Source organism: Elephantulus edwardii, unplaced genomic scaffold, assembly GCF_000299155.1.
Source record: "Elephantulus edwardii isolate Elephantulus edwardi_28Jun2011 unplaced genomic scaffold, EleEdw1.0 scaffold00030, whole genome shotgun sequence".
Taxonomy (NCBI): domain Eukaryota; kingdom Metazoa; phylum Chordata; class Mammalia; order Macroscelidea; family Macroscelididae; genus Elephantulus; species Elephantulus edwardii.
In genome coordinates, this window is record NW_006399780.1 from 929,198 (window position 1) to 952,014 (window position 22,817).

Genomic DNA, 22,817 nt, shown 5'->3' on the forward strand with positions numbered 1-22,817 from the left:
TAACATATTGTGCAGAGGAAACAGCACATGGTCACGTAGGGGGAAGGGAGGCCACACGAATGTTCGCTGGTAAAGCCACCTCGGCGTGTAAGCCTCAGTTCAGTCTTCTAGAGGTCAAAAGGACTCTTTGGCGCTGTTGCTTACTCAACAGCTGTTCAGGTAAGATCGCGCGCGTCCCTCCCCGCCCCAAACCTTGTGAACAATGATGAAAATGATTGTTGGAGGGATGCACTAATGGGTGTATATCTTATTATGTACAATCTGGATTTAACTGTACCTATAACGTGGAGCCACATGTGCATAAACAGACTTTCCAGCCCGGTGCCATTTGTGAAATTCTGGTGTGGGTCACATTTACATCACGCGCAAAGCCTGCACAAAAGCGCACGCACGGTGCCTATTTGTCCTGGGGGGCCCTGGCTGCACCTAGGGAGGCGCGCACCCATCTGTCGTGCGCGGCAGTGGCGGCTGGAACACGCCGAGACGATGACAGGATGTGGAGCCGGTGGCGAACGGCATCTTCTTTTCTTCTCATTTCAGTGATGTCATTGGGCGACAGCAGCTGAGAGCTGGGAGGAGGAGGAGGTGGAGGAGGAGGAGGCGGCGCCGGGCCGCCGCCGCCGCAGCCGCTGCAGGTTCATGTGCATATAATGAAAAGGCACTTGACAGTCTGCCAAAACGCTAGCGAGGGAGAAGGAGCGAAACTGGACCTACTGGATTTCGCAAAGCCAATCGTCATCATCTGCATCTACATGGGGAAGGAGGAGGAGGAGGAGGAGGAGGTGGGATCAGCGGCTCCAGCCTTGGCTGCTCCAATGTGAAACCACGAGCGAAAAAAGGGGGATCAGAAAAAGCAACGGAAAGCGAGCGAGGGAGGAGGGAGCGGCTTCTCGGTGTGCATTATCCCCCCCTCCATTCCCCCTGCGGATTTCTCCACCTACTCCACCGGCAGCTATGAATTCCGCGGAACAGACCGTTACGTGGCTCATTACCTTAGGGGTGCTGGAGTCGCCCAAAAAAACCATTTCGGACCCGGAGGGCTTTTTGCAGTCCTCTCTGAAAGATGGGGTGGTCCTCTGCAGGCTGCTGGACCGCTTGCTGCCCGGAACCATAGAGAAAGTAAGTGCTATTTCAGCTCGCGCGCTGTTCCCCAGCCCGGCCGCAGGCGCGGACCCCCAGTCACTGCGCGCACCCCACCCGGAGGCTCGGCCGCCGCGCGCTGCCGCCGGTCCTCCAGCCCGCTGCCTGCGGGGTCGGTGCACAAAGCTCCCAACCAGTGATCCCAGCCGGGATGGGCAGAGTAGTGCCCAGACGTGGGGGCCGCCTCGCGCCTTGGCACCTGGATGACCCGCGCGGCGGTACCCGCCTTCTTCCCCTGCCTAGCAGAAAATGTAGTGCTCAGAGAGGAAACCTACGCACTTTCCTTTGTGCGCGGACCCCCCTGGAATCCTGGTTCGCGCCGGGAGAGAGCGTGCGCTTTTCCGCGGTGCACAGCTCTCGGCGCCAGACAGCGAGAACCCGGGTAGCGGGAGCTCCGAGGGCGCCATTGTGTGCAGAGTGGGGAGGGGGCCGGGCGGGCAGCGGCCCGGGAGTGGGGCGGGGGGCTCGGTGGCCACCGAGGACCGCTTTAAAGGAGAAGGAGCCTGGAGCGGGTACCTTCTTTGCGTCTTCTTTGGGTCAGGTTTCCACTGAAAAGAGTTCTCTACATGATCGGAAATAGGATTTCTGCACCACCCTAACCTTAACTTGCCAGAGGTCTGCAGAGCTCCTTTTGGGTGTCCACATCAGAAAAAGCTGGTTCTAGTGCCACACACAGTTTTCTCTGATGGCTTTGTTTGGGCAGTTCTTTTTGGTTATTGTTGAGTTCCCAGTTAAGAGTTTCATCTGTTTTTCTGTTTAGTTGACCAATTGCTATGTATTTTTCAAAATTCATCAATAGTTAAGGGCTGGTCTGGAAAATGATTTACTACTTTTCTAATGAAAAAAGTCTTCATGTGTTCCTAGGTAAGAGAATTGCAAACACTTGGCTTAAAAGATCTGACATTCTTCAAGACTTGTTTAAATTCTAAATTTCCTTTTCAAAGTCTTAACCTGATTTTGAACAGAATCTATGTTCTCATCTAACGCAAGTCATGGCTTATGACTGGAGTGTGAACTTTGACCTGCATTTTTGTAAGTGGGAAAAGTTTTTTCATTTAACACAAACAGGCAAATCATGGATTTGGGGATATGAGATCTAGCCCTATATTTGAATTTATTAAAATTTTACCCAAATATTTTGCCAAGATACAATGTTTGAATCGGCAATTGTTTAAGGGTTAAATATTGGAATTGGAGTGAATTATTAGGAGAAACAACTTTTTAATGGAGCGAGCACAATTGTCCCTTACACAAGTGGTCATATATTTCTTAATAATGAAATAAAACTATTTGAAAATGAAGATATTTAATCTTATAATATTTTGAACATGTTCTAGCACTACACTTTCTGATGTCAGAAAATCTTTAGTATATATTTTGTGTGTGTACTAGTTTTAGGTATTTTTCTTACCTGCAACACATTTATGAAATCTGTATTTTACAATTAATAATGACCTACTTGTCCAGGAAAAAACTGTTGCTTGCCATTGAACCTGATTTCAAAATAAAATAATTATTTGAGATGAGAATAAGGGGCAGGATCTCACTTTGGAGGCACTAAAAATTCTTTGTTGTCATCTGGATATCACTCCATCTGGTAATAAAAGACAGATGTTGGGGAAAAATTTGAAAATGCATAAGCTCACCAAAGTAGACATAAATAAAACATTGCTCCATTTCTTCAGAGTGAAGTTTTAAGAAACTTAATATATATAAAAAAAAGAAACTTAATATGCTGATTGACAAGAACATGTCAATGTGGGTGCCTATGTTGTTTGGCACATTAGCCATATTAATAGCAATTGGTAGGCTCCAATAATAATTTTAAATTCTGGAGAGGTTTTCTTAGAACACTGTAGCAAGGCTTTCATCTCTGAAACAACAAAGAGAACTATGAATAAAATATTTAGCTTACAGAAGCCAGACTGAAACAAGGAAACTTGGTCTAAAATTATAGACATTTGGAAATTTCTTTATGGAAGCGATTTTTCCTGCATCCCAAATAGTTTGCTTTAAGCTGATTCTATGACAGTGAAAGCTAACATCTAAGTAGCAGATTTTAAATTTGTTTTCTTTGTGGTTCATTGATTTCTTTGCAGTTCAAAGGTAGATTTTTCAGGGTAAAATATTAGCTATTTCTGCTACTTTTAGGTTTCAGAAGATTCATGAGTTTTCTCCCCCCATTTGGTATAAAGATGTGTTTGCTTGAACTTTCAGATGCTTACATGCATTCCAAATAAAAATGCCACAAGGCACACATGCTAAACAACTTTTGATTGAATGTGGGAATGTAAGCATGAAGATATTTTTCCTTAAAAAGAAACATTTGGAAACTTAATTGAATATTCATGTGGAACTGAAAAGATCTTAACTTTACCCCTTTTGACCCATGAACACATCAACAACTAGTTAATGGAGTATGAGCCAGTTTTAAGTTCACATTTGCAAATTCAGAATTTAAAACTTACTCTTGGACTGGAGATAAAGACCAAATTAAGAAAATTTGTTGCGTTGACTCGGTTTCTCATATGTCTTTTATAAAGAAAAGCATCTCCTCTGATTCTTTCATTATGTTCATTTAGTCTATTTTAGATCTAATGAAAGTGTAGACAGGACTGAGAAGACTTAATTTAGTTTCAGATTGTTCTACTCATTAAAAAAAAGTCACGTTCCCCTTTATGGTGTTCTGCTATGGCTTTTGTTTTAAGGTGGAAGGTAAGACAATGAAAAGAAGGAACTATAAATTTACTCCAGTTCTTCAGATTAGAGAGATCTTTCACTATTGCCAACAATATATTTTCTGACTGTGGCTGCAGGGCTGAAAAAGATGAGAGTTAAAAACGTTCCCAGCACGCTTTGATTTTTTCCAGTAAAAGCCAGGAAGTTTTGCTGATCTACCCACATTATTCCCCCACCCCCTCATTCCTTCTGTGATGAGAAACACACAAAGGCCATAAAATCTAGTGAGCAACCATCTTTGGCCCTATTAGCTCTGTTCTCATAAATTAATGCTTTAAATATCCCTGGGTTATTCATCGAAAGGGTCAAACCCAGATACAGATCCTTTAGAGGAGGTCAAACTGTCACAAGACTAATAAAATACATATACAAATAATGGATAGAATGAAATTCTCTTTTAATTTGTCTTGCTTTAATCTTTATGTATGGCAGATGTAATCACTTAATGCACCCCGAAGAAATTCAAGTTCTTGAGGATCTTGGTTTCTTTGATACATAGAACTTCTCCATGTAAACCATGTAATATATTCCATAGGAGATGGGTGCTCGGTCAGTATTTATAGAATATAAATTAAAAGTCAGCTGCTACTCTTTGGGTCTTGTTATATGTGCTCTGTGTGTGCATGTGCGCGTCCAAGAATTTAAACCATTTCAATTGTTATGTTGAATGGTAAATAGGAATAGAATCAATTTATTAAGTACTCACCTAAGTGTATGATGCTGTAGGTGGTAGACCCATTAAGTAGCAGTTTCTTAGAAGATGACTATAGGAGAAAATATAACTATAAAAATAAGAATAATTTGAGACAGAATGAAATAAAAAAGTCATGATGTCAGCTAGAGATTAAAAGTACAAGAACTGAAGGAGTCTTGTGTTTGAATTATGTGAGATTCTGATGATTTTTCTTGACCCCATAAATCTTTACCAATCCTGTGCTTTGGATTAGAATATGGCTTATATTTCTCCAAAGGATGATCCAACAGCCACATGTGATTGCTTGCAAACTTGGCAGAGAATAAACAACATCAAGTAGAGAGTGGGGAAAAGAAAATGCTTGTTCCTAACTCATATGCTTGATCTCATGTTATCAGCCTTTGGAACCAACAGCTGGCTGGTAGCTGAATGAGTAGGAAGAGAAAGAAAATCTCAGTGACCCTCACCAAAACAAACCTACTGCCAGTGGAGCCCATGCCAAATCCATGGTGACCTTCCATGGGTTTCCCAGGCTGTAGATCTTAAAAAGACACTGCCACAACGTGTCTCTCACAAATTCGAACCACTGACCTTTCAGTTAGCAGTACAATGCTTAACCTCCTATACCACCAGGGCTTCTCAGTGACCTTTAGGTAAAAGTTATAGTTGTTTTCTGCTAGAAATTTGTCCTTTTAAAGGCCTTTTCCCTGCTGGCAAGATGGTTTGTTGGTGCTGCTTTTAAGGCACTTGATTGCTTACCAAAACCTGGGTGTTTAGCACTCACCAGCTGCTGCAAGGGAGAAAGGTATGACTATTTGCTTCCATAATGATTTAAAGCCTTTTAAACCATGGAGCAGTTCTACTCTGCCCTGGAAGGCTCTTCTAAGTTGGAATCTACTTGATGATGATAATTTAGGTTTGAGTTTTTTTGCCCCAAAGAAAACTGTGGTCATTAATTACTGTATCATTAAATTCTGACTCAGAATGAGGTGAATTGGGAAAATCCCATGCCCTGTGGCTACTTAGTAAATGCTTGTTGACTGGCTAATAAATCACTCATAAAGTTACAAAAGAGTTCTGTCTAGTATAAGGAAAGGGGATGTCTGGTGACTTTATGGGGAAGGAGTTGCACTGCTAACCTAAAGGTGTGTGATTAGAATCTACCAGGTGGTCCTCAGGAGGAAGAAGACGGGCAGTCTCCTTTTGTGCAATTTACTGCCTCTGAAAATCTCCTGGAGGGTTGGCTGTAAGTCAGTTCCAACTCAATGGCACATGACAACAACATCATCTAGAACATTGTTTAAGGAGAGTTCCTTAAACCTTGTGTTGTCCTGGGGGAGAGAGGATGATACTGCCAACTGAAAGAGAATGATTTGAATCCACCAACCGCTTCATGATAAAAAGATGGACATTCTCCTTTCACTCAGTTTACAGCCCCTGAAAACCTGCTGTGGGGTCAGCTATGAGTCAGTTCTGACTAGAGGCAATGAAAGTGAGAAATGAAGCGGTAGCGGCAGTTGTTGGCTCATTTGATACAAAGCAAAGCAAACAAACAAATTGAATTTAAATTAGGAAACCCTACAATGATTTCTTAATAACCAAACTAGAATGCACACATACACAGTATTTCCTTAAAGACAGTTTAAAGTTGTCTTTGCCTTTGAGAACTCTTAAGAGACTGTTCCATGTGTCTATATGCTTCCAGGACCTCATTTTAGTAAGAGAAATAACATTCAGTAATCTTTTTCTTATCACTTTTTAAAAGCACCACCTACTTTTGCACATTTCTGGGTGATTTTTGTGTGCTTCTTAAAAATGTAATTTTGGGAACAATTTACGTAGTAAGTTAGGTTCACGTTCAGTAATTTCTATACATATTTAATGAAAGTGATTACACTTTTCAGTGTGTCCACATTCTCGTTATGTCCCTCCTGGTTTCTCTCTCTCCTTACTTTCCCCTCTTCGGCAGAATATATTGTTGATCTTTCTGTCTAATTTAGAGGATTGTTTAGGGGAGCACAGTACTCACAGATAGTAGTATTTTTTTCTTATGAGTTGCTCAGCCTTTTGACTGAACGGTGACCACCAGGAATGTTTGAGTTCTAACTTTGAAAGGTGTCTCAGAGATCAGTGGTCCCAGGGATTCTTCCAGTTTCTCCTGGTCCAGTAAGTCTGGCCTTTAGGAGTTTGAGTTTTGTTCTATATTCTCCTCCACTCCTTCCTATCCTGGTCCATATATTGTGTTCCTAGTTGGAATAGTCAGTAATTGTAGCCGGTCACCATCTCATTCTTCTGGCCTTAAGGTAGGTAAGACCATGGTTTGGGTAGGCTATTGACCCTATTGACTAGTTTCTTCTTTGAGTCACTACCTGCCTTCTTTCTCTTTTCTCCAGATAGATAGAGTTCAATAGATAGAGTTAGGTCTTAGCTGATCACTTAAAACTTTTGAGAATTCAAATGCCACTCACCAAACTCAGATGTAGAATGTAATCTCTCTGAGTTATGTTATGTCAGGTGACCTGGTTGCCTCCTAAAAGTGCAGTCCTAATCCCTTAAAGGCTGTAACCCAATTCTGAGAAGTATTTGATTATGTCTAGAAATATCTATATACTTTGGACATGTTGCAAGGCGGGACCAGTCCTTGGAGAGGGACATCATGCTTGGTGGAGTTAGGCACAGTGCAAGAGAGGATGACCCTTGATGAGATGGATTGATTCAATGACTGGGGTAACGGGGGTAGTTGTGTTGGAGAGCAGGTTTTAGAGCTGTTTTACATAGGGTTGCTGGCGACTCGACAGCACATAACAACAACAACAGAAATATCTACAATTATGTCACTGTGTGCTTTATTTTATATATTAATAAATATATGATATGTCCAAATGTAAATTTATGTATGCTTATATTTTTAAGTCGATAAGACTTAGGCAGCCATAAACATTTTCTTGTTTGGTGTTACTCTTGTTAACACCCCTGTTGTGGCTTTTAGCAAATCTTCCTTTATTCTTGTATATGCCTTAATGTCATGTTTAATTTTGATCCAGTTGTGCTGACTTCATCCTTATTTAGTGTTGCCTCACCAGTCACCAAATTTGTTCTTTATCTACACATAATTGTTTTTTATCTACAGTGATTTTTATCTACAGTTCTCCCTCACATTCCTGAAAACACCAAAGAATGTTACTTTATGTACGCATACCCATCCTTTTCTCTTTATAGTAGTAAGAGTGTACAGTATTTGACCTTTTAGGATTGGCATATTTCACATTGTATAACATCTTCCAGGTTCATCCACTTCAAAGAGTATTTTGAGAATTCATTATTTATGGCTTCATGGTATGTATAATTCAGTTTGGTTTTTCCGTTCTTTTGTTGGTTGGCAACTGGGGTTATTCCATGCGATTGCAGTTGTGGATAATGCTACAATAAACATAGATCTGTGATGTCAATAGTTTTACTTCCTAGAATATGTACCTAGGAGTGAAATTGCTAGAGCATAGGGTATTTTTAATTTTAGCTTTTAAAGGGAACGCCTACATAATTTAAGGAAAAACAAAGTAACCCAATTTGCTAAACTTTTTTCTTTATGTTGAAGTATAATCCATCCTAAAGGCTCTAGTCTTTGATCTTCATCAATAAGTGTTTCAAATTCTTTTCACTCTTAGCAAGCAGGGTTGTGTCTTCTACATATCATGGGTTGTTACTGTATCTTCCTCTGTCTCCTGATGTGTTCTCCTCTATGTAGTCCAGTTTCTTGAATAATTTGCTCAGCATACAGATTGAATAAGTATGGTGATAGGATTCAACCTTGATGCATACTTTTCTGATTTTAAGCCATGTGATATCCTCTTACTCTGTTCTAATCACTGCCTCTTGGTCTATGTACAAGTTATGCCAGAACCCAAATTAAGTGTCCTAGGATTTTCATTCTTTATAATGTAATCTGTAATTTTTTATATGATCTTCACGGTCAAATACCTTTCATAGTTGATAAAACACAAGTGAACATCTTTTTCTGGGATTCGCTGCTCTCAGCCAAGACCCAGCTAATCCATTTGACATTAGCAATGATATTCATCTCAATGATTTATATATATATTAACCACTATAATTAGGAGCCGACATAACGGCACCTAAGAACAGCTGACCTTTTGGTTGTCAGCCAAGCCTTTAATATTTAATGACTGTGCCACCAGGGATATACGTGTCTGTGTGTAACTCATTGTCTAGGTGGAAGTGATGCTTAGCAGATCCTCCAACAGGTTTTCCAGAGGCTGTAAATACAAAAGATTATGCTTCTGTCTTTCTCCCAAGGAGCTTCTGGTAGGTCCAAACCTGCAGAGAGATGCAAGCTCTGAGTTAGCAGCACAACTTCCTACAGATTATTATATATGTGCTGTTGTCAATTGCCATTGAGTTGAGCATGACTCATAATGACCCTATGAACAAAATATATATAAAATACATATATACACACATATACATGCACACACACACATATACATACACACAATAGCATCATATGTATATGTATATGTATATGTATATGTATATGTATATGTATATGTATATATAACCAAAAGGCCTGAAGAAAGAGTGGCATCCACTTCTTAAATAACAGGCCTCTAGAAACTATATGTATATGTGTGTGTGTGTGTGTGTGTGTATACATACATTTATTTAGGCAAAGAGATAAAGGTAGATATAGGTGGTTATAAGTATTGCTGTTTTTTAAAAAAAAAAAAAGTATTGTTGTTTTTATGTACTGTCTAGTAAGCACTGAGGAAGAAAGCACATAGAAGGAAATTACCTACATTTTTCTGCCTTGGAGCAGCTGGTAGATTTGAACCATGAGCCTTTTGGTTGGCAGTGCAACTCCTTACCACTTAGCCACCAGAGCTCCCTCATTGTAGGTATGTTGTTAGTGTAGTTATAAAAGTATGCTATTGTTGTTGTATGGTATTGCTTCGAAACCAACCCATAGCTGACCCTCCAGTGTGTTTTCAGAGACAGTAAATGACTTCTGAGGAGACTGCTCATCTTCCTCCTGCTGAGCAGCTGGTAGATTTGAGCCATGTGCTTTTGAGATGTCAGGGCAACTCCTTACCACTAGGCCATAGGTAGAGGTATAAAGATAGTGTGTGTGTGTGTGTGTGTGTGTGTGTGTGTGTGTGTAGTTGCTATGTTAAGCCAGAACTGACTCATAGCTGAGCTTCCAGTGGGTCTTCCCCACTGGAAGGAAATCACACAGGAAGAGATTGCCTGTCTTTCTCTCTGGTGAATTTGAACAACATATCTTGAGTTTGCAGTGCAGTTCCTTACTACTAGGTCACTAGAGCTCCCTATACACAGAGAAATACATTGCCGTCAAGTTAGAATTGAGTCATAGCTGACCTTCCAGTGAGTTTTTCAGAGAATATAAGTTCCGTGGGAGGAGATTGACTATTTTTGCTACAGAGCACTTGGTAGATTCTACCTACTAGGCTACTAGAACTCGTGTGTGTGTGTGTGTGTGTGTGTGTGTGTGTGTGTGTGTGTGTGTATTTCTATATGCTTGCTGCAGAAGGTCAAGGACTACAGCCTTCAATATGGATTGAAGTTCAACATCAATAAAGATTCTCACCACTGGGCCAATTAGCAGCATCATTATAGATGACAAGATTGAGATTGTTAAGTTTTCGTTTACTTGTCTCCATAATCAACACTCTTGGTATCAGCAGCCAGGAAATCAGGAGATGAATTGCACTGGGAAAGTTGGCTGTCAGGGACCTCTCCAGAGTACTGAAGAGCAATGATGAACTAAACTTGCAAAATTAGAGTATTAGCGTTATGGTACACTGATTTCTCTCTCTTTCATCTCTCCTTTCTCTCTCTAACTCTTACTATCATATGTGTGTTATAAATCTCTGGGTTGGACAAATGGTTAAATACTCAACTACAAACTGGAAGGTTGGTGCCAACACAAATGCACCTTAGAAGACAGACCTGGTGATGTGTTTCTAAGAAGTCATAGCTTTGAAATATTGCATAACCATGAGTTGACTGTGCTCATTTTGGCAGCCCATATACTACAGTTGGAACAATACAGTTGGAGATTAGCATGGCCCCTGTGCAAGGATGATATGCAAAGTCGTGAAATGTTCTATATTTTTATGTTGGTTGTTTTTTATTGAAGAGTCTCGTGGATGTCATTTTATTTAAAAGTCGATTGCTACATTTTAGAGGAACATTTTTCTAAGTGGTACAGCACTCTTCTGTCAGTTTGCTGTACTGGAGTAACCTAGTATTGCTGTGATGCTGAACCTTGAGCATTGGGGTGTCAAGTGCCGTAACAGTTACCTATGACGGGCAGTGTTTGGTGGAGCTTCCAGTTTAAGACAGGTTTGGAAGCAGGAGTGCCATCCACTTCTTAACATGCATTTGTAAACTCTATGAACTTTGAGAAATGACAATAGTTACAGAAAGGCTTCAGGTCTTTTGTTTATCAGGGTCGATATGAGTCATGTTATGGCTTGAAGGCCATCAACAGCAACATGAGTTGAATTAACAATAACATATGTTTTGTTAGTAGTTGTTTTTAAGTAAATTGCAGCTCATTAGTGAACCTTAATGAAAGAGGAGAACTACCTTGGAATATTTCCTAGGCTCTGGTGGTGTAGTCTTTGGAGAGCTGCTAACCTGAAGAATGCATTTCTCTGGTGGTTCAAATATGCCGGTGAATCCAGAAATAATTTCCCAGGGAGAAAGATAGGCAATCTCTTTTGGTACAATTTACAGCCTTGGAAACCCAGTAGAGGTGGGGTGGAGTTGGCTATGAAACATAACTGATTTGTTGACATTTATCAAATGAGTGGGTCTCTACAGGAAGAGCCTTGGTGTGCAATGGATTAAATGTTAAGCTCCGGACTGAAAGGTCAGTGGTTCAAATTCACCAGCCACTCCAAAAGAGAAAGATGGAATACAATACTTCTTTTTTTTTATTATTAAATTTTACTAGTTTTAATGAACATTTACAGAGATTTTGGGTTTTCATTCATTCATTGTTGCACCATTCTCTCTACCCTCCTCCCCAGTTTGTTCTTCTTCCCCCGCCATCCGAATGTCTGTTTTAGTTGTCCAATTGCCACAGTGCTTGTCAAAGTCAGTTCTGATTAATCTCCTTTGTCAGTGTGTCCTTTGCCATTCCCTATCACTCCTCCCTGAGAGAGACTTCACCCTGATTCATAAGGAAAAGGGGATGGCGTATTCTCTTAACTACTTCCTGCTGAAAAGGGATGCTGTGGGTTTCAGGGTGAAGATCTTCTCTCACTACTCTAAAGGGCCCCTTTGGCAGTAGGAAACAAACACATAGACTATTATGGAGATTGATTTTGGAATTTAGATGCACTGTTATTAATTGTGCTTAGCCATACATGTTCATATCCTTGAAGATGTATCATGGAGGTGTTGCAACCTAGAAGACACAAATTTAACTGACAAGTTATAAATACATGAGTCCAAAATTATGGAAAAGTAAAAGAAAAGATTCTTTCATTGTTTTACAAACCCTCCCCCAGGTCCCCTCCACCATGTAGCTATCGCTCTAGACTCCTGTGATGACAGAAATACCTAGTCACATATCTCTTTTAAACAGTTTTCTCCCTCCTCTGTTTCAGTGCAGTATACATTATTGAACCCATCTTACTCAGTCTCTCCTCAACCCCGAGGTTAGTCCCATTCTACAACAGTTTCATCATGTAATATTTGTCCTTTTGTGACTGGGATATTTCACTCAGCATAATGTTCTCCAGAGTCAACCATTTTGAATAATATTGCATGAGTTCCTTGTTTTTTAATGCAGCATAGTATTCCATTGTGCGAATATACCACAGCTTCTCTAGCCATTCGTTTGTTGATGGGCACTTAGGTTGTTTCCAACTCCTTGCTATTGTGAACAAAGCTGCAATAAACATGGGTGTGCATATATCTGCTTGGATGTCAGCTATGGTCTCTTCAGGGTATATTCCCAGTAGTGGAATTGCTGGGTCAAATGGTATCCCTATTTGCAACTTTTTGAGAAAGTGCCATACTGCTTTCCACAGGGGTTGCACCATTTTACACTCCCACCAACAGTGAATCAGGGTTCCAGTTTCTCCACAACCTCGCCAGCATTTGTTGCTTGCTGTTCCGTTAAATTTTGCTATTTTGACTGGGGGGAGATGATATCTCATAGTTGTCCAACAGGGTAAAAAGGGAGGCCACTGACTAGGAAAAAGTATTCGGTAATAACATATCAGATAAGGGACTTATATCCAGAATTTATGAAATACTTGAACACCACAACAAGATAAAGGTAAAGAATCCAATAGAAAAATGGGCACAGGATATGAACAGGCACTTCACCGAAGACGAGTTAGATGGCTAACAAGCACATGAAGAAATGCTCAAAATCCCTAGCCCTAAGAGAGATGCAAATTAAAATTAAAGCAATACTTCTTAAAGATCATATATACTTGAAAACCACAAGGGACAGTTCTGCACTGTCCTGTAGGAGTTGGAATTAACATGGCAGTGGGTGGGTATTCTTTTATAGGTGCTAATTATCAGGTTAGGGAGCTCTAGGGGCATGTTGTTATTAGCTGCCATTGAGTTGAGTGGGACTCATAGTAATTCTCTGAACAGTCTGTCTGAGGCCCGCCCTGTCCTGTGCCATTCTCATAGTTTCTGACACATTATGGCCCATTGCTAAAGTTATTGTGTCACTCTATCTTGCAGAGTGCCTTCCTTTCCTTAGCTGACACTCCATCTTTACAAGGATGATGTCCTTTTCCAAGGAACAGCCTTTTCTAGCTACATGTCCAAAGTATGAAAGACAAAACTTTGTCATCTTTGCCTTCCATGGAGCGCTCGGGCTGCATTTCTTTTTCTAAGACATAGCTGTTTGTTCTTTTGGCAATCTGGCCCCACATATCTACAGCATCAGAACTCAAAGGCATCAATTCTTTTTCTATCATCCTTATTCATTGCTCACCCTTATTCATTGTCCAATTCTGATATACAGCAAGTGATTGAGAAGACCATAGCCTTAGGTACACCTTAGTCTTCAAACTGATGTCAAAACAAAATTTCTCTTCAGTATTTTGGAGGGAACCCTGACAGTGGCTTTACCCAGTGCAATATGTCTCCTGAATTCCTGACTCCTGGGACCAAGAATACTGATTTTTGATCTAAGCAAAATGAAATCCTTGCCACCTTCAGTATTTTCTCTATCTATCATAATGTTGACTATTGGTCCTATGATGAGGACCTTTGTTTTCCTGATATTGAGATATAATCCATACTGAACACTTGGTAAGAAATTATATTGCCAACCCAAAGGCTGGTAGTTCAAATCTTCCAGCTGGTTGTGGAAGATGGGCAGTCTCCTCCCATGTTATTTACAGCCTCGGGAAAGACACTGGTGGGTCTGCTCTGAGCTTGTTCTGATTCTATGTTAATGAATGGGTGAGTGAGTGAGTGAGTAAGTGAATCATCAGATCTTCCTCTTACAGAGCTAATGGGTGGTTTAAAAGCTCCTGCATTGTTTAGTGTTTCCTCAAAGAGCTAAACACAGAAATTCCATATGACCCAGCTATTCTGCTGCTTGGAATATACCCTGAAAAAATGAGAACTGAGGCACAAATGGAGACTTGTACACCAATGTTCATAGCAGTCTTATTCACTATCATAAGAAGAACATGGAAACAGCCCAGATGTGCAACCATAACTGAATGGATTGAGAAATTATGGTACATTTACACCATGGAATGCTATGCATCATGCAGGAGCAATGATTTTGTAAATTACTACCGAACCGGGAGGGACTGGAGAGCTTTATGCTAAGTGAACTAACTCAGTCTCATAAGGACAAATATTGTATAAGACCATTATTGTAGAATAAGTACGAATATCCAAGGAGGGGGTGAGGGTATCTTAATTATGGGGTCACACAATTTGATGAGTGGAGGGAGGGTTGGGTAAAGGAAAGGGGAAAGATCTGGTGTGAAAAACAATGTATACAAACTTTTTATATAAACCAGTATAAAATAGGAAAAAGAAAAAAACCCCAGAAAACCATCTACCTTCTGGATAGCAGTTGAGTTTTTAACCATTACACTACCATGGCTTGCTCTCTCTCTTCCTTTGTGTAAATAAATATGAGCTATGTAATAATTTCTAAATATGAGTTGTTGTTACTGCTATGTGCCATTGAATTGAATACAGCTCTTAAAGACCCTATGCACAATAACTCTGAACCCTGCCCTATCCTGAGCCAATCTGTCTTCAACATGCCTACCCTCATTATCCCAGTTACTGTGTCAGTCCATCTAATCCAAAGTCTGGCTCTTGCGCTATCCCTCCATCCTTGCAAGCATGATGTCCTTCTACAAGGAGTGATTACCTCTTGGCAACATGTCTAAAGTATGTGAGACAGAGCTTCCAAATCCTTACCTCAAAGGAGCAACTTGGTTTTATCCTCTCCAGGACAGCCCTGTTTGTTCTCTTGGCAGTCCTTGGTATGTGCAGTAGTTTTCTGCGTATGTTTAATAATTCTTTCCTCCCTTCAGAGTAAATATACAGTATGAAATACAGCAAGTGGAGAAGATCATTAGTGATGGACAAACTTGTTTTGTAGTTAGATTTCCGTTAGCCTTTTGTATTGGAATTGTGTATCCAGTTTTGTCCATCTTTCTGTAACTGTAGCTAGAAAAGTGGCCATGATTCCTGTGTATGTATAACCCTGTGCAACACCAAATGCTGGAGATGTAGTGAATGCTGTCAGAAGATGTCCTGTAAACTGTTGTGGCTATTTTAGGTATGTGCTCTGGAGTCAGGCAAATCTGGCTACCACATCTCTTTGCGGTGTAAGTGCAGGAAATTGAGTAGCATCTCTGAGTCTCAATTCTCTTTTCTTAAAAAAAACCTAGGATTATTGAGTTCTGAGTGACAGGAAAGCATTATTGGGATAATAGAATTATTAAAAGACTAAATAAGCAGAAAGAGAGAGCATTTTGTATAGTATTGGACACAGAGTAAGTCCTCAATATCTAGGAGCTATTAAGCTTGCCTTCTGCTATAGTATTGAACAGATTTCAATGGAATTTTTAAGATCAATACTAGGAAGAAAGGCCCAGCAGACTACATTTAAAAAAATTAGCCAGTAAAAACCTTACAGATCACAGCAACAACAGTTCTGTTGTGTGACTTGGGGTCTGTCTCATTGGCCACTCACAACAGCAATTTATCATAATTAATTGGCACAAACTAGCTCGGGCTGTGTCCAGGGCAAACTTTAAATTGAGATCTGACCTGCAAAATTCAGGAATACTCTTAACTCTGACAACATGGTAGATTTTCACAAATGTGTGAGGGGCTCGCATTCCCTCCCTTTCCACTTCTAACAGACCACCATTGTTTGGGTTGGTGGACCCACCAGGTGCTGGCTCCCAGGGCCTCGCATTTAGCGTCAGGGGAAGGGCAAGGTTCCCTGTCTGGGTGCAGCTGCTGAGTGCGGGCAGCTGCTGCCTCAGAGGGGCCAGAGGGCAGGGCTGCTGAGGACTCGGGTTTCTCTTATATAAAGTTTCAATCCTGAGAAAGGCCAGGAGTCACAGATGGGGAATGAGGGCCTGGACAGCCTCATAGCTCCCCAGCCCGCCCAGTGTCTGCAGGGAAGGCACTTTGGGTGCTTTCCCTGCGTTCGAATGCGGCCCTACTGCCTCCTCCATCAGTTCTCCCACGTTAGGTTTGAAGAATTTCTCTTTTCATGCTCTTTGTATTTCCAATTTAAGCTCGGAATTTTAGAAGTTGCTTCTTGAACCAGATAGGTAGTTATTGACTCGATTTTTGCGAGGTTCTGCTATATCTCTATTGTCCATATAGGACAGTAGACAAGGGGAGACTGTTTAATTTCAAATGAATTTCTTTCAGTTCATTTGGACTTAATTTCTTGTTTATCCAATATCTATTATGCACATTTTTCTATTCCTCTCCCTCTCTTCTTTTGTTGTGGAGTTACAACTGATTTGCAGCTAACCTTGCACTGGGTTCCTGATGCTGTAAATTGCCAGGCAGTCAATTTTCCCTTTTTTTTTTTTTTGCTGGAGCCACTGGTGGATTTGAACTGCCAGGGAGGCGTATTTTGGATTAGGGCAACTCAATTAGCCCCCATAGCTCCCTTATGCACATCTAGTGTGACTACATTGTGTACATACATATAAAAAGAAATTCTCTACCACTTTTCCCAGTTTATTGTAAGACAGACACAAATGTAAAGTGATAGTGAATCCTCATTGACAAGGAATATAGAGATCATGCAAGCCAAACTTTTCGTTTTACCAATAATAACTCAGGACAGTTGCATACAGCTTGTGCGAGTTGTGTATATTGCACAGTCTTGGAGGAACCACTTGCGTAGTAGCCGACACAAATAGTGCATCATGGACTATGCAGTGAGGTACTCCAAGGGGCACAGCCCACACAGCTCTGCCTCCTGGTGGCAAAGCAGAATAGAAGAGTCAAGAAGATTCAGGAACTCCGATGACATTGTGCATTGATAGTTGCACTGCTCCCCCCAACACTGCATGTCTCTGGCAGTTTCAATCCACCAGTGGCTCTTGCTCCTCTTGAGAAGAATGAACACTCTCCCCCTGTTAGAATTTATAGCCTCAGAAATCTGAGGGAGGGTCACTGTGAATCAGAACTCCCTTGAGGGCAGTGAGTAGTAGCTTTTGGAAATAATTTCAGCTCTTCACGTCTTCCCTCCTATTATGTCCTTTGCAAAATGACTTTACAACTTCCCGCAAAGGAAGCCAGTGTCTATTTCCTTACTTAATTGAATCTGTGCTGACCTTGGCTTGTTTTGGCTTTGTGTAATGTGGTGTGTCATAAGCAGGAGTCCTTGTCTGCTTTTTGCAGTTGAGGACAAGCCTGTGACCTGATGGATGGAGGATGTGAGTACACGTTTAAAAGAACACAGCAACCCCAGCAGAGTCGATTTGTAAACCCACTACCATTGAGTCAGTTCCATCTTATAGCAGTTATATAAGACAGAATAACTGCTGCTTAAGGTTTCTTCTGAGGCTCATTTATGGAGGCAAACATTCTCATTATTCTCCCAAAATGCTACTGGTGGATTTGAACTTAGGACTTCTTGGTTAGCAGCCACATACTTAATCCACTATGGAATTTCTGTGGAATCCCTAGGTAGTACAAGTGGTTAACCCGCTTGGCTGTGAGCTGCAAGGTGGAGTGGCTGGTGGATTGGAACCCCTGGGGTCCCTTGGCTTTTTAGACAGCAGGACAGTATGCTGAGGATTACAGAACTAGCTGTGTTGCCAGGGGTGTGTGTGTATGTGTGTTACATGCTGTCAGGTTGCCTATGACTCATAATGACGCTATGAACAACAGATCTAAAGTATGTTCTATCCTGCACCAGCCTCAGGGCCTCTGATATTCTTGAGCCTATTGTAATAGTCACTCTGCCAATCTTTCTTGTTGGGAGTCTTCCTCTTTTTTCTGACCTTCCAGCTTTCCAAGCACAGTGTTATCTCTTTCCAAGGAATAGCCCCTCCTAACAACATGCCAAAGTATTTGAGATAGAGCTTTACCGTCCTTGCCTTTAAGGTAATGCTCTGGTTACACTTGCTCCAATTGGTTGTTGTTTTGACATTCCATGGGATATTTGGTACTCTTCTTCAACATCACAGCTCAAAGGCATCAATTCTTCTGTCATCCTTACTTACTGTCCAACTTTCAGATACAGGGGAAATAATGGAAAAGATCGAAGGCTTGCGTGGATCAGGCACGCTTTAGTCTTTAGACTGACATCCTTGCTCTTTAGAACTTTGGAGTGGTCTTTGACAGCAGCATAATGTACCTTCTAGTGTCTTGGCCACTGCATCGATGGGTGTTGTTTGTGGATCCAAGTAAAAGGAACTCATTGAACTTCAAGCTTTTCTCCATGATACTGCTAGCTAACCCTAAACATTTGAGAGCACACCATGATCAGCACAGCCAGCCATCTGAACTAGGTTTGAGCACTGATGCTTGAGTGAGCCCAGGCAAGGTAAAAAGAATTACCTAGCTGTCTTGTGGCCTCATGAATGAACAAAGATACTTAACTGTGGTAGGCCACTGATGGTTTGCTATACAACCTTATTTTGGTTGGAGAATGGATTTTGGGCACATGGGGAGACAGTCATAGGACAATCAGCACACAGTTTGAATACATTGTTTTTCACACCAGATCTTTCTTATTTCCTTCACCTCCCCCTATCAAGTTATATGACCCTGTGATTAACCCACCTTCATCATCACCCCTCTGCTTCCACCCTCTCCCCCCTTGGATCCTCATACTCATTCTACAATAATGGTTTTATACAATATTTGTACTTATGAGACTGAGTTAGTTCACTTAGCATAATGCTTTCCAGTCCTTTTTATTTTAACCTTAGTTTTCTTTTTGTTATTTTTAATTTCAAGAACCTTTTCCCCTAGTTCTTTGGTTTCTCTCTTCCCTTCCTCCTTCCCTTTCTTCATTCTTTTCCTTCTTTCCAACAAATACAATCCTGTTTGTCTCCTACAGTGGGAGTTTAGTATCGTTTCCTTAAAGGTACTTGGTGTTTTTTTCTTCTTGCTTGCTGCATTGTCTTACTTTCTTTGAGTCTCTCATTTTGGAACTTGCTTTTCAGGTTGGAGACTTACACATGTTTGATGATCATTAAAGAGGGAGGTTCACCTGGAAATTGAGTGTCTAGTTGACCTATGGACAGATGGCTTTCCTGGTGAGTTAGTCAGATGATAGCCCCTGCCCCCAGTCTGGATCTGTTGGTTTTTTATGCCTATCAATGCCTCCAGAGAGCTGCTTCTAGTCTTGTCTTGGTAGAGCAGCCTGGCAGTTCATATGCTTTGAGAATATTTACACGAGTCCTCTGTTTTGCATACCCTATTTCACTCTGCCATTACCAAGTGTTGGGTCTTTTAGGCTCACTTTTCCCCAGGGCATACGCCTCAGATTCCCCTAGACTCCTACAAGGAAGTGGAATGGTGGTAGCAGTAGGTGGTGGTCAGGTGTGATGGGACTGGGAACCTGAGGGGACTGTGTCTTATCCAGAGTCCATTAGTTTCAGTCTCTTCCACATTGTCCTGACAGAATACCTGGCTTTGCAACTGCTATGCTGTGTGCAGGTATCTTACCTGCTCTCTGCTGAAACAATTTCTACTTCTCCATCTGCTTCCTAACTTCATAATGGGGCCTGGAGGTTTTATGTATCTTCTAGTTTTATTAAAGATAAATGCTTCTGGTTTTTTTTTTCCCTTTTCACTCTTTTGAAGTGACAAATGAGGTGGAAATAATTTTACTCACTGTCTTGAAACTGGAATCTGTACATCTGTTTTTAAAAAGAGAAGGAGTTCCTTGTATTGATCTTTTGGTCTACTTCCTTGTATTTATCTTTCCCCCTTGTATACTTTAATATACAGTTATTTACAATTGAAAATATTTTCTTTCTTGTTGCTTGGTGTTTTGTATAGAGCTTAAATTATTATGACATTTGAACTAGTTGTTTTAAGAAGTCCACAGTAATCCTCTCTTTTCTCCAATGAGGCTATATATATAACTCAGAATAATAGCTACATTCAAGCTTTCTTCCCAGTTACATTAAACTCCTTTGATCAAAATGGAAATTCACAGTCCTAAGTTTGTTTTGAATTTACATAGTTGTTTGAATGAAATCTTGTCTTACAATATGATTTTTGTTAGCAACACCTCCTTTAAAACAGTATAGTTTTGGGTTGTTTGTAAATACCCTGGTTTATGATGACTTTTCTCTGGCTTGTCTCTCCATATTCTGGATTTCACACAACTAAAATTGTACAGTTAATTCTGGAGGAGGTTTTCCACTTATTTCCGGTCCTTAAAGTTGTTTAGGTTCACAGAGACTTTCAAATATGTTTCAAGTTAGCAAATTTATTCAGAAATCTTTTGTCAAAGCACAATTTTTTTTTAAAAAGCTTAGCGCTTTCTGAACACATGCCAAAAGATTATGACTTTGTCATTCTCTTTAAGGAAGAATGTTATAGTGATTTTGACAGAAAATTAGGAGCTTCAGAGAAATATTCCTGGTTTTAATTTCATTTAATTGTCACGAGAAATAAGAATTCTTCTTGAACATACAGAATCTTGGTCTAACATTTATTTTTTTTGAGTAATCTCAGTGTAATCTTTTCCATAGTGTTAAGGAAGTTGCCTTAATATTTATGTTTATACAATTAGTATAATACAACATCTATACTGATTACAGATTTTTTTCTCAAAAGGAAATAATTGGCTTTTCCCCCCGAACAGATCTGTTCCTACTCATTAATATTTTCTTTTTCTCCTGAAAATGAGAGTATGAATAGAATACAGTCATTTTTTACAGACCTGTGGCAAAGGTTAAACTTTCAGAAAGTACAACAGAAGCCATATTTTTTAAGTGGGAAGAGACTAGGATTGAGTGTCTTTCAGATTTTATCAATCAATGACAAATGGAGAACAGTTCACTTATTGTACTTCTTGCATTTACTGAGGCGCAATGATTGCTAAGTCAGCAATGTAAGGTTGGTTCATCCAACAAATAACTATGACCATATGTTGTTTTGTGCATGTCTTAAGCACACTGTTTATGTGTTATTAAAATAATATTTTGAGATTGTTATCATATAGCATTTATTCTACACATGATTAAGCCTTTTGCGGTCTGAATGGAGCTTTAATTAAACATCCATTTCCCCCCCTATCATCCATTTTAAGAAGCTAGACAAAGAGGACAAATTATAGCCAAAGTGAAGGAAAATGAAGGGAACAATAAATATCCTAGTGGAAATCAGTAGTTGAAAATAAAAGTACTAAAAGAAAGTTCATGAAACTAAAAGCTGAATTTTGGGGAGATAAAAACAATAAAGATAAACCTCTTGTGGGGGAAGTCAAGAAAAAAAGGAGTGAAGAAACGAATTACCAGTATCAGTATTTACCACGGATTTTACAGATATTAAAGAAATAATAAGAGAATTTTATGAACACTTTGATGCCTGTATGAAATGATACAATTTATAGATTATACAATATCAATAAGGTAGGAAACTTCCTTGAAAACAAACTCAAAACTCACTCAAGAAGAAATAGTCTGAATACCTATTGTTGTTAAGTGCCACTGAGTCGCATGTGACTCATAATGACTTTATATACAATAGCTCTGAACCCTGCTCTATCCTGTGCTAACCTCATCATCTCTGACACACCCACTCCCATTATCCCAGTCACTGAGTCAATCCATCTCTTCCAGGGACTTCCTCTCTTACACTCTCCCTCCACCCTTACAAGTATGATGTCCCTCTCCAAGGACTGATCCCTCCTTGAAGATATTAATCTTGTATGTAAACAGCATCCCACAAGGAAAATTCTAGACCAGATGGATTCACTAGCAAATTTTACCAGGCAGTGAAAATCAGGAATACTTTCCAGTTTGTTTTATGAGGCCAGCATTATCCCAGCACTAACACCTGACAAACATGGTATGAAAAGAAAGGTATTATAAAATAATATGAACATAGATGTAAAACACCTAAATAAAAATTTAGTAATCCAAGCTCAACAATACATTAAAAAGGTAGTTAAAACCTACAAAAGTTTATACTAGGAAATAAAATCTATTAAAAAAATCAGTCAGTATAATTCATCATAGTGTTATTATTATGTGGGGTTGAGTTGCTGTGACTTGTAGCAACCCTATGTACACCAGCCCTAAACTGTGCTCTATCCTGTGCCAACTTTATTGTCTCTGACACTCCTACCTTAATTACTCCAGTCACTGAATCAATCCATATCATCCAGGATCTTTCTCTCTTGTGCTGTCCCTCCACCCTTCTAAGCATAATGTCCCTCTCTAAGGACTGGTCCCTCATCGCAACATGCCAAAATTATGTAAGACAAAGCTTCAGAATACTTGCCACCAAGGAGCCTAGAACCCACTCCAAGACAAACTTGTTTGTTTTCCTGGTAGTCCATGGTATATTCAACACTCTTCTCCAGCACCACAGCTAAAAAGCTTCAATTCTCTTTCTGTCATTCTTGGTCACTGTCCAGCTTTCTGACACCTACCAAATAATTGCAAAGACCATGGCCTGGATCAGGCACACCTTGGTTTCCAGACTGACATTGTTGTTCTTCAGTACTTTGGAGAGGTTT

The 22,817-nt window shown here is 40.2% G+C and overlaps 1 protein-coding gene across 4 annotated transcripts in view; it reads left to right on the plus strand.

The window, feature by feature from the left end:
* Nucleotides 1-952: 952 nt before the first annotated feature.
* The window catches only part of ARHGEF7 (Rho guanine nucleotide exchange factor (GEF) 7), a 277,811-nt gene continuing 255,946 nt past the window's right edge, over nt 953-22,817 (plus strand). For 2 of the 4 annotated variants that reach the window (XM_006883798.1, XM_006883800.1), the window contains exon 1: nt 955-1,119. In XM_006883798.1, the coding sequence (XP_006883860.1) occupies nt 955-1,119 (165 nt within the window). Of the gene's footprint in view, nt 1,120-19,461; nt 19,472-22,817 lie in introns of all 4 variants that reach the window. The other 2 variants (XM_006883799.1, XM_006883801.1) reach the window with 2 other exon arrangements.